At 48.0% G+C, this 12,424-nt stretch overlaps 1 protein-coding gene across 3 annotated transcripts in view; it reads right to left on the bottom strand.

The window, feature by feature from the left end:
* SNX8 (sorting nexin 8) overlaps positions 1-10,203 on the bottom strand; it is a 24,412-nt gene extending 14,209 nt beyond the window's left edge. Inside the window, exons 1-3 of one of the 3 annotated variants that reach the window (XM_063315225.1) lie at positions 10,126-10,203; positions 3,466-3,656; positions 65-182 (exon numbers count right to left, since the gene is read on the bottom strand). In XM_063315225.1, the coding sequence (XP_063171295.1) occupies positions 65-182; positions 3,466-3,656; positions 10,126-10,168 (352 nt within the window). In that variant the 5' untranslated portion in view covers positions 10,169-10,203. Of the gene's footprint in view, positions 1-64; positions 183-3,465; positions 4,009-10,125 lie in introns of those variants that run through there. The other 2 variants (XM_063315226.1, XM_063315224.1) reach the window with 2 other exon arrangements.
* Positions 10,204-12,424: the final 2,221 nt, after the last annotated feature.

Genomic DNA, 12,424 nt, shown 5'->3' on the forward strand with positions numbered 1-12,424 from the left:
AGGTTGAAATCCAGTGGTTATCCTTGAGCTCAATCACCTCTCATCTCATCCCTTCCAAGCTTACCTCCTAACATTCTTTTGGGAGGCAGGGCCGGGACCATGCGATAGGGGAACTTCTGAAGGAGAGTCTCATGGAAGACCACAAAGTCGTTATACCGCCGGTAAACGGAGCATTTAAAACGCTGTAGGGAGAATGAAGGAACCCATTCAGAGTTTCCTCAATAGAGATGCTGTAGCCCTTTGCCCCTTGGAACCGAAACAGAGGCTGCTGAAGATCTAGGTGCCATCTAGCCCAGCATCTCATGGCTTGGGACCAGGTTACGTATGGGATTCCGGTTGTTTCTACCCAGTCTGGGTTTTTCTACCCAGGCTATCCACTCTGCCAGGATGGGCATGTTCCAGGTCCCATTGGCTAAGGAATGCTGGCAGGTGGGGCCCAGAAGATAAGCCTTTTCTGCTGTAGCACCCGCCCTATGGAACGTTCTCCCTCTGGAAATGAGGTTGGCCCCAACCCTGCTGGCCTTTTGCAAGGCCCTGAAGACCTGCTTTTGGGCCTGGGCCTGGAGCCCCAAGTGTGCGAAAGGACCCCTCTCCTGGTTGTGTTAATGATTAACGATTACTGTATTTCTCTCGGCTGCTATGTATTTTAATTGCCAGAGTTGTTACTGTCGTTATTCTTATTTTTCCTTTTAACATTGTTCACTGCCCAGAGTCACTTGTTGAGATGTTTGGCGATCTACATTGATTAAATAAATAATATACATTGATTAAATAAATAATATACATTGATTAAATAAATAAATAGAGCTCATTTCAAGCGATGGCCAGCTAGCCGAAGGACTCAGTGAGAAAGAGCCTATTAATTCACCCTTGGCTTGAGCATCAAAGAATCCGCCAAGTCTCCTTTCACAACCTATGTAAACTAACCATTACTGCCACATATCGCAGCGATAAATCCTTTCTAAAACCTAAATGATGCAACGGACTGGAAGTTTCCCCCGCCCTCATTCACTGGAGCTTGAATCACGCTGAAATAAAAATGCTAATAAAAACTGCCAACAGCAAGTGCGGAAGAAGAGAAGCAAACCCTTTTCAGGGAAGAATCATTTATTTCAGGACAATTTAAATCCATGGGTTAAATCGAGATTTTTATCAGCAAGAGAAATGGATAGAATTAAATCAAGGCAAGTACTTACCAATGGTTTAAATTGCTTAAATTGATACGGCTTTATATATCACCTGAAAGCTATGTTTACAACTGGAATTATTATTTCCTCTTTCTTCAATCTGGCAACCCCAGTTGGCAATCTTGGCATCTCAGATTGGATATGTATTTTACTTGCAGGTTATTTAAGAAAAAACGTTTAAGATGTACAGATTATGCCTCGATGAGGTCTTTCCTACAGCCAGCAGACATTTGACTTTTAGGATTAAATATGGGCATAAGAGCAATTTCAAGGTAGGGCTAGGGCCAGAAAAGCAATACCCCAAACTTTAAATGCCCATAGTAAGGCCTGATCCTTCCAGAGACCCAAGCAATTTATTTCCATCAGTAAAGATCCAATCCAGTCAAAGCTGTATTATTTATTACAGCCATAAGGCCAATCAGATGCCTGTAAAGCAGGTCAGAATGGAAATATGTAAGGCTGAAAAGAAACGAAGTACACTTTTGCAAATATGAGTGAAAGAGTATATATAGAAGACCAAAACTGGTCTTTATATATCAACCTAGGAGGATATATCCAAATAATGACTGGACAAGAAAAGGGACAGATAGAAATCACAAGCTTTCTTGACTTCTCCAGGACAGAGTAGATTAAAAAGTCATCAGAGATTCCCTGGAGAAACAGCAAAGGAAGAACCAATGACCCCACTGAGCCATCCCCACAAGGATGTCTATGTTGACATTGGGGAATATTTTTGTAAAACCCCATCAGGACCACAGAAGGCCACGCACCTAGTCTGGCGAAAGTGAAGGCCTGGGAAAATTTTTCAGGATGGTGAGAAATAAGAGGCAGGAGGCGGCCACGTATCCCATCTGCTCGCCTGCTAAGATCTGGCAGAGTGGGTGCATTTCAAGTCCCCTCAATCAAACCATGTCACTTTGTGGGACCCCAGAAGTGGGCCTCCCTATCGCGGCACCTGCCCACTGGGATGGTTTCCCCCCAGAGATCTGCATAGCTCCCACCCTGATGACGTTCTGGAAAGCAAGGAAAACCTGGTTATTCTCTCAGGCCTTGGGGTAGGATGGCGTCGAGACCCTTTAAGATTTCGGTTTTGAGCAGTATAGGGTTTTGTTTTGCTTTTTTCTGAATGCACACCTCTTTGTTCTTTTATCTGGCTTTTAAAGCACTCAGAGTTGTTGGGAATTGGGTATTTTTAAACTGATGTAAATAAATAAATAAATAAATAAAGTTGAAAAGATCCCAGATGCTGCTAGGTTGGGAACCAGACTGAGATGGATTTGAAAATCAGGTGAAAATGAAATGCTTCTACTGCATATGGCAGGCAGGTGATAAATATTCAAGGAACAATTGTATTTAAACTCAGCCCATGTAACAGATGCAATGACTCAATGGTGAAATCAGTTATCGGACCCACACAGTTGCCTCCAGATTAAGCTAGTTAATACTGAAGAGAGTTACGTGCCGTCAAGTGAGGCTGGACTCCTGGTGAGTAGGGATAAATGCTCACAGTCACTTTGACAATCACAGCACAATTGTTGGAACCACTGCGTGGCACACAGGTGTCTGTGAGCACCTCAAGCCACAAAGAGTTCGGCGGCGTCTCAGTCAAGCAAATCAGTAAAACAATATTGCAAACACCTTTTCAATGTTTTTTTTTTTGGGGGGGAGACCATTTTTATCCATCCTGCCCCCTTCTTCCATGCACACAAGGAAATTAACTGATTAAATACAGAAATGTGTGAGAATTGTACAGAAAAATACGGGTTCTGCCTTGAGCTGACGTATGCAAAGTGACGGAGGAGGCATCACAGTAGAAAAGGTGTCCCTTCTTCTTTTCCCTATAGTTTGTTTTACTGTATTATTATAAAACGTAAAACGTAATGGTATTATTTGAGAACAGCTCCAGTCAAGGGTTAACTTAACCCTTTAAAGAAAAAGAAAGAAAAAAAGTTGGCATCCACCTTAACTAAGATTTCTAAAATGTCAAGGCTGATGAGCATGACGTGGTGTACATTTTGCATCCAAAGCTAAATGTGGCATTAATGAACAACCGCAAAATACAGGTGTGCTCTCCTCTGGGGAGGGAACGCTGTTCCAAGGCACAGTCTGTTGCAACCATGCAAGCTTCAGTTTAAAGCCAAGAGAGATTGCTTTATTCTTATTGCTTTCTGCAAACAAAGCCCTTTCGCTGCTCAACCAAACTCATCTGGAGAATCAACCAAGTTTCTCAATCGAGCAAAGGAACTGAGCTGATTCCTCATGACCAACCCGGGATTACCTTGCTCGAGACTTCATATTCCACGTGCTTCAGAAAGAGCCCCTTTTTCTCCGGGATCAGCTGCACCTGAACCGTGTCTTTGCTCAAGAGCTCCTGCAAGGTATGAGGAAGGACCAGCGGGCTTCCCGGGGGTGTCTGCATCCGAGGTTCTTCCGTCTCCGTCAGGTCACTGATCAGAGGCTTCCCCAAGTCTAGAGGAGAAAGAGGCATCCCAAAGAAATAAAATGCCCGTGAACAGGGAGGTGGGAAGAGACCTTCCTGGTGCGCAGCCTTTTTGCCACCCAATCTGAAAACTGCCCCTCCCAAGCAGACACACCTACAGTGAAGAATCATCACCTACCTCCCTAAACTACCCAGAAACATCTTAAATCCCACACCTTTCCAGAAGCAGTTGCTCTTCTCGGCCAGGTGCCAAAAATCAACAGAGGGAGCCAGCCAAGAGGCCCGTAATTCCTGTCTAGCTGGCTCCTGCTAAGATGAACATGGAGCAAAGCCTGCAGCTGGCATTCTTGGATCCTGATCACAATAAACCATGGAAGGAAATAAATTATTATTTAAATGCCGTCAGGAGAAAAAACACCTTCCATACTTCCTATCTGCCAAAGGTGTCCATTCACAAAATTTCGGGACCCCGGGGTGTTGGGCGAACGATAGATCCATCAGCTCATGGCAATCTGCTTCCCACGGCTATTATTTTCTCTGCAACAGCCTTTTCCAAGCTGAGGCTCTCCAGATGTGCTCACTGGGAGTTGCACTCCCTATGGATCCAAAGGGTCTAGGTTGGGGGATATTTATTTTATTTATTTATTATTCACATTTCTATTACCGCCCATCTCCCCCCAAGAGGGGGACTCTGGGCGGTTATTGAATAATTCAAGGGTTAGGGTTCGCCCATCACACTGAATCATAACACTGTTTGGTTTTGGCTGAATCTGTTGTGCGAACTCAACCACCGGGGTTCACATGTGAAGGTTGTATGAACCCAGCCAATTATGGTTTACTCCACAAATCATGGGTAAACAAACCATTGGTAACAGCAGTGAATAAACCTAGCTGGATGCTAATCTAACCAAGCTATCCTCTCACTTCTTCTAAACCCACCCCTCAAGATTAGTTTGCACTTCTCACTAGCCTTCCAGTACAAACATGCTTGGGGCAGGATTACAGCAATTAAATAGCCTCTTTCAAACAATACTTGAAAAGACGAGTAAAGAATTCCAGCCATTGCCAATTAAAAACAAAACCAGTAAAATGAAAACACATGATTGAAAAAGGAACTGGATTGTTGAGATGTCTCAGGCAGTTCTACAATTCAGTTGGCACCAAGAATATCCACTTTGTGAGAGAGAGAGAGAGAGAGAAAACACTTCACAACTGAAACCAAACTGACTTTTTCTTTGGAATGTAAATAATACTTTTCACTTCTTAAATCGATCTTTTATACTTCCGGCTTTACTGAGATTTTGATAAATGCTTAATTGATTGGTTAAAGCAGGGGTCCCCAGACTTGCCAGCTCATTGGCCCCTTCGTGAAGTTTCAGATTGTTCATCGACAGATGAATGAAACCACGTCAATATTTTGTTCATCGAACGACTCCAAGGAAAAGGTATCGGGGGAGTCTTGCGTGTTGATGCCACGGCCCCCCTGCCAAGTGAACTTAAAAAAGGGGCACGCTCAGCTGATACTTGGGGAAATAATTCCACCGAAGAATGATCGATCACAGCCTGGGAGTTCATACCAAGCATGACCAACGCTGCTCAAACGCAGATTTATCATCTGGCGGACAATGAGCAGCGAGGAGCCGCCAAGGAGGTGGGGGTGGAGAAGGGCATCAGGCCACTGGTATGACCAAGGGCTGCCTCCCACGACGTTTTTCAAAAGTTGCAAAAACCCTGCTGAATTGGATGACTAATTGTCACTTCTTTCTAAAGAAGTTCTAAAGAGCTGAGCCCTCCCATTTTTTCCACTCGGACTTTCTTGACAGCGACCCTATTGAGGGACCGTGAGCTGGGCTGCGCTTAATGACACAAAGATTTCCTTAATTCCTCCTAAGGTTAAAAAAAGATAAGGCTACAAGGCCCTTCTGTGTCACCCAGTTAACTTCAAAGCAGCCTCCGGGCATCGCCACACCATGACACGCCACGGGGGATGGCCCACCCGAAGCCTCAGCCGGCAGAACACAAGGCGTGAGGCCTTAGCTGTTGGCCTCTATGGGAGGCACCCAGACTGGATTTGCGCCACATGCTAAGTCAATTATGGGTTCGCTTCATTGGGCTTAGCAAGTTGTGCCACAGCCTTGCAAACGGGGTTATGGCTTAACCCTCTACACCAGGGTGTCTCAACCTTGGCCACTTTAAGATGTGTGGACTTCAACTCCCAGAGTTGAGGAATTCTGGGGAAGGCTGAATTCTGGGGAATTGTGGGGAAGGCTGGGGAATCCTGGGAGTTGAAGTCCAAACCTCTTAAAGTGGCCAAGTTTGAGAAACACTGTTCTACATGATCCTGGTCTTCATCAGTCTTCATTGTTAACCCAACTAATCTTGACTTACCGCATTGGGCAATCTCAACCATGGGTACAATAGTTGAGTCATTTCTAACCCAAGCCCTTTTAGATGGGACGGCATTCAAATGCACCACCCCAAGTGGGGACGGCTATACATCACACAGAGCCACAACTGCATGGCCGTAGGCTGTACTATCTTCACCCCCAAGGTGGTAAGGGGGAGCTTGTTTTAATCAACGCAGGGAGTTAAAATCACCCACACAGTTCTCGTTGGGCAACATTCCACCTTTCTGACAACTTGTGCAGTCAAAAAGGTCTGAAAGCCAAAACATTCCTTTAAGGCTGCGATGCCATGTGACAGGTCTATCAGCATCCATTTGGGCCAGCGCGTGAGTTGCAAGACGTGCTCCGTCAGAGGCAAAGCAGAAAACAGAAATTGCACTCAGCAACTGCCAAAAGTCCAAGGTCCCATCCCAGAGAGGAAATTCTTCTCCAGGAAGAAACAGGGCAAATCCCACTGGGGGGGAAGTGGGGGGGATCACGGATTCATCGTTCCTGTCTATCTCAAGCCCAGACCTTGCAAAGCAGAGGGGAATTTGGTTTCCCAGAGAACCGGGGGGGGGGGCAGATTTCCCTTCAGCAAAGCCAGATGTTTCCCTGCCACTGTATAGCCCAAAACACCATGAACAGCAGAATAATTTTCTTCACTTCTCACCTATCCTAGGGAGAAAGAGAGAGAAAAAGAAAACAATAGACAGAACGGAATGTAACGCATCAGCAAAAGGCCGTAACTTCAACACAGAGATCGCCTTCAAATCAAATCAGCGTAGCTTGCTCGCTGCTGCATTATTATTGTTTGTTTTTAATCCAGTTTGCAGGGAGAAAAAAGGAAGAAGTTTAGAAGTAAAAGCAAACAGCTCCAGGGAAGCTATGGAATTCCCCATGAACAGCTTCTTACCATGCAAGGTTTAGGGGTTCCCCCCCCCTTTTAGGAAATCCCCCAACACTCTTAACTTTTCTAGAATTCATCAGAAAATGGAACTAAATTGTTTCAGAAAGCGACACGGCCCAATGTACTTCTGCAATTCTCTGGCTCAGGAAAAAAAAAAGGATCCCTCCCAAAAAAACTTTCAATAATGAGAAACAGCTGGGTTGCCCGAATTTTTCAGTTTGGCCAAGCCACTTTTTTAATAGACCGTGTGGGATTCAAGACACAAGAGGACCTTCCTTCAACGCCAAGCCGGCCACGGATGAATCGTGTGGCTTTTAAGCAAGTTCTGATATTCATTTCTTTGACTTAGTTCCCTTCGTGTCTCCAAGTTTTTGCACAGATCCATTCCAAATGCTGCAAAGGAGCCTTAAGAAAGATCGTAAAAATATATAAAAAAAATATTATCCAAAACCACATGGCCTGGTCGTTAGTGTCGAGTTACATAAGCACCTCCAGATGTTTGGAACAGCAACTTCCATAAGCTACTGAGCTTACAACCTGGAGCCTGTGAGAGGTGGCAACTAGAACATCTGGAAAGGACTACCGGTTGGTCTCCCTGAGGATTAGGACTTGAAAGAGTAGAGTTCAAATCCTGCTCAGTCAGGAAGCACCCACTTGCTCGTTACAGCTAGTCCTCACTTAATGACCACAATTGGGACTGGCATTTCAGTTGCTAAGTGAAGTGGTCAGTAAGTGAATCCAACCCAATTTTATGACCTTTTTTGCGGCAGTCATTAGGCGAATCACCATGGGCGTTAAGTGAACCACATGGTCATTAAGCAAACCACACGGTTCTCCATTGATTTTGTTTGCCAAAAGCCAGCTGGGAAGGTCGAAAATGGAAATCATGTGACCATGTGACACTGCGATGGTTGTAAGTGTGAGGACAGGTCATAAGTCTGTCAGCCCAGCATCGTCGTAAGTCTGAACCATCACTAAACGAATGGTTGTTAAGTGAGGACTACCTGTAATCTGCTCAAGACTGATTAGCATGGATAATAAAGGATGGCAACATCCACAGCCTTTAGAGAAGGGTAAAAAAAGGAAATGAATGGCCAGAATTTGCAATACCGATGGAAAGGAGTGGTGTGTCAATTGCTCTTAGAAAAACAATTAATGCAGCATCCAGGCCCAGGAAATACCCAGGCTGCACCTGCTGCATCTGGGGGCTTCCCAGGCATTTGCTGATCAGAATCCCACTTGTAACGGACAGTTGTCTGAACCAGCAAAGCAGTTCTTTACGCTGAGCAGAATCTGTTCCAAGCTCTCACAAGCTGAAATAATGGCAATGCTAGAGCAAGATCACAAAGGCACCCCTGAGGCTTTAAGCTCCCCAAAGAAAAGAATGGAAGAAAACAAATAAAGGCCACCAAGGTGTTGATACCAGCCTGAAGCAATGACAGTCAACACCAGAGAGAGAGACACACTCCTGTAATACAGCCTGAACTGGGTAAAGGGTCATGCAGGAAGGAAAGATGGACAGGAGCACCATCACTGGATTGATCCTGGAGAAGCATCAGTGACAGCCTCACACCTTGAGCTTGCTTTTTTCCTTCTCCGACCCTACCTGTTTTTCCTTGCGTGCCCTCACTTTCGGGCTCTAAAATCCCAGAGCAGGTATACCCTTCTTTTTTGGCTAAAGAGAAGAGTAAAAATGCTACAGATAAGTACATACAGTACACCCAAATCCTAGTATTACTAAGGAACTGCTGTAGTCTGATGTTTGTCAGCCCGAAAAAGATCAGAGACAGCAAAGGAAGCTTTCTAGAAAATGGGAGCAGATTGCATTCATTGCAGAGAAAACACAAGGCATCATAGACTTTCTCATATTAAAAATGAGAAAGTGCATAATTACCGAGTGGGTTGTGGGCATCTTTTTATTTCCTTTAAAAGCACCGATCTCATTCAGTTCCTGCCTAGAAAGCTGAATTCTTCCAAACTAAATCAATCCAGACAGTGCAGGGGACACTGGGTAATATGCTCAGAGCTGACGGTGCACCAGCTTACGTAGAAAAAGATGATCAAGTAAGTGAACCAATCCGCATAATACAAAATAAAATCCAGGCTTTCCAGCCAGAGAAACATCCAGAAGCCACAAAATGATAACCAGGCAGCTAATAGGCAAGCAAGCCAACAGTTGTGTTGGATTCACACATACCAAGCCATGCTTGGATTAACGTCAGTTTACTGGGGGAAAAGCACGTTCGGCTGGGCCAAGGCAGCATGGCAAGCTGCAAACCATAGTTTCCAGGCCATGAAGGCTACCCTGACATAGATGGAGCCCCACAAAAGCACATGAAGCCACAATGGGTTGTGCTATGTGCAGCTCATGGTCCTCAAAGCCAGCTTAGTGTGACAACAAATCCACCATGTGAAGAAGTCAGCAGCATTTATATAGCCATAATAATAGTAATAGTAATAATAATGATAACCTCACATAAATCTGCAAGCAGATCCTGCTAACCTTGGTAGGGCAAGTCACTTCAGCCCAACCTCTAAATCAGTGTTTCCCAAACTTGGCAGGGGGGATTTCAGCTCCTAGAATTCCCCAGCCCACACCTCTTAAGGCATGCTGGCTGGGGAATTCTGAGGGTTGAAGTCCTCGGTCTTCAAGGTGCCAAGTTTGAGAAAGACTGCTCTAAACGCTCACACCCTCCGTTAAAAGGAAAAAAGGAAAAAACAAGAGAACCAGAGCTTCTCTCCAAACTTTCCGCTAGAAGGGCTGCAGGGTTTTTCCTCCCTTGCAGTCCTCCAGCCACGCTGGGACTACACCTCCCATCCTCCCCACCAGCCAGATCCCCCCCCCCCGCTTTCCCTTGATCCCATCCCAACGGATCCCCGGGCCGCCTTTCGGGGCTGATGCCCCGCCGCTTGCAAAGCCCCCCGCGCGGCCCCGAGCCGAGGACCGGCCGAAGCGGTGCCCTCCCTCCGGCGGCAGCGCCGCGGACCTCCAGGCGGAGGAAGACCCGGGAGGCGGAGGCGCGCCGGGAGCTGTCCAAGCGCTCCAGCCACCCGCCCGGGCGCCCGGGCTGCGGACGCCCCTGCCCATCGTCCGCAGCCGGCGGGGCGGGTCCGACGGGGGCTGCCCGGCGCTGGCGGGAGGCGACGCCGCCTCGGAGCGCGGAGGGGGGCCGGCGCCCCGCGCGCGCCGGGGAGGCTGCTTACCCGCGGCTGCTCCCGGGCTCGCTGCGGGCCCGTCCCCGTCCATCGCCCGCCTGGGTCATGTGAGGCGCCGGGAGCGCCCCTCCTCTGCCTCGGCGGCCAGGGGGCCGGCGGGGCGGGGCGGGCCTGGGAGGCGCCTGCGGGCGGCCCGGCGAGCACGTGCTGCCCGCCGCGCCCCTGCCGCGGGACGGCCCCGCGCGGAGCCGGGCGCCCCTCCGCCGCCCTCCTCCTTCGCGGCGCAGCGGCGCGGGCCCGGGGGGCGGAGGGGATGCCGCTTCTCCGCGCGGCCGGCGGCCCCTTCCTCCGCCCGCCCGGGCGGCGCGCGGACTCGGCGAGTCCGGGGCGGGAGTTTGCCGAAGTCCCGGGAAATTCCCGCGGGGGGGCGGCAGCGGGGGGGGGCTGCACGTGGCGGGGCCAAATTGCCAGGCGCCCCCCAGCCAGCCCCTGTCGCGTGCGCCACCGAAGCCCACGGGCGACCGACGAGCCCCGGTCCGCGCAGCGCTCTCCAGCGAGCGGACCGCGCTCGACTGACTTCGCCCGGCGTGCGAGCCCGGCGCAGGGGGTTAGGCTGGGCCGTGCCCAGGCTGGGGCAGCGCCAACAACCACCGTCGCTCGCGCACCGGCTGATCGTGGAAGCAGCCTGGTGCGGAGGAGCCCTTAGCGCGCTGCCTGAGCGGACACGCCCTTTCCCGAGTCCGGGTGTCCAGCGGCGCGAGAGAAGCGGGCGCGCCTCGTGCTGAAGAACCCCGCTACGACAAGCCACCTTTCTGCGATCTGGACCAACTTACCCGTCTAAGAAAAGCAGCTACCAGCGGGGGCGGGGACGGGGACGGGGGCGGGGGCGGGGGGGGGGGAAATTGTCCCTTTTGGACAGCTGCCATTCCAATACCCAACCCCCAAGCTGTAGAAACCGGTAATGCGACCCCGTATTGGATTATGAGCCGCCCCTGCGCTTTTCAAAATCTGCTTGGCTTTTAAAACCAGGCTTGCTTTCTCCTTCTGACAGCCGTTTAAGGATTTGGGCAAAAGCCAGTAGGTAATGCAAATAAACACTTTTTGTTGATGCGTATGTTGTCCTGTATTATTCAAACGTTAATCTTTAGATTGGCGGTTCTGGAAGGTTAAAAAAGGACAGGATGGTGTGGAGGTGATTCCAAGTAACCAAAGCTTCATCTGAAAGCTACCCTGTAGGTGCATTTATATTAGTATTTATTTATTTATTTGTCTGTTTTTCAAATTTCTATCACCGCCTATCTCTCCAGAAAAGGAGAGAGCGGGTTGCTCTTGCTTTTCCAACAGCAGATTTACTTAGCTGTTTGTCGTAATAAAAGATTTCCTGGAGTCTTTTCAATATACTTTCTCCTATCAGTTTAGCAAAGAGCCAGTCGATCTGAATATCGCTGCAACTGTAATATAAAAATACAATGTGTCCTATTCATGAAAAAAAATAATCTGAATTAAAATACTTGTAAAACAATTGCTTATTTTTGGATTACTGAATCATATTTATTAGGCTGGTTTAAGATTGGGAAAGGAATACGGCAGGGCTGTATACTCTCACCCTACCTATTCAACTTGTATGCAGAACACATCATGCGACATGCTGGGCTTGAGGAATCCAAGGCTGGAGTCCAAATCGCTGGAAGAAACATTAACAAACTCAGATATGCAGATGATACCACTTTGATGGCTGAAAGTGAAGAGGAACTGAGGAGCCTTATGATGAAGGTGAAAGAAGAAAGTGCAAAAGCTGGCTTGCAGCTAAACCTCAAAAAAACCAAGATTATGGCAACCAGCTTGATTGATAACTGGCAAATAGAGGGAGAAAATGTAGAAGCAGTGAAAGACTTTGTATTCCTAGGTGCAAAGATTACTGCAGATGCTGACTGCAGCCAGGAAATCAGAAGACGCTTAATCCTTGGGAGAAGAGCAATGACAAATCTCGATCAAATAGTGAAGAGCAGAGACATCACACTGACAACAAAGGTCCGCATAGTCAAAGCAATGGTGTTCCCCGTAGTAACATATGGCTGCGAGAGCTGGACCATAAGGAAGGCTGACAGAAGGAAGACAGATGCTTTTGAACTGTGGTGTTGGAGAAAATTCTGAGAGTGCCTTGGACTGCAAGAAGATCCAACCAGTCCATCCTCCAGGAAATAAAGCCAGACTGCTCACTGGAGGGAATGATATTAAAGGCCAAACTGAAATACTTTGGCCACATCATGAGAAGTCAGGACACCCTGGAGAAGATGCTGATGCTAGGGAGAGTGGAAGGCAAAAGGAAGAGGGGCCGACCAAGGGC

Source organism: Candoia aspera, chromosome 14 (assembly GCF_035149785.1).
Source record: "Candoia aspera isolate rCanAsp1 chromosome 14, rCanAsp1.hap2, whole genome shotgun sequence".
NCBI classification, from domain to species: domain Eukaryota; kingdom Metazoa; phylum Chordata; class Lepidosauria; order Squamata; family Boidae; genus Candoia; species Candoia aspera.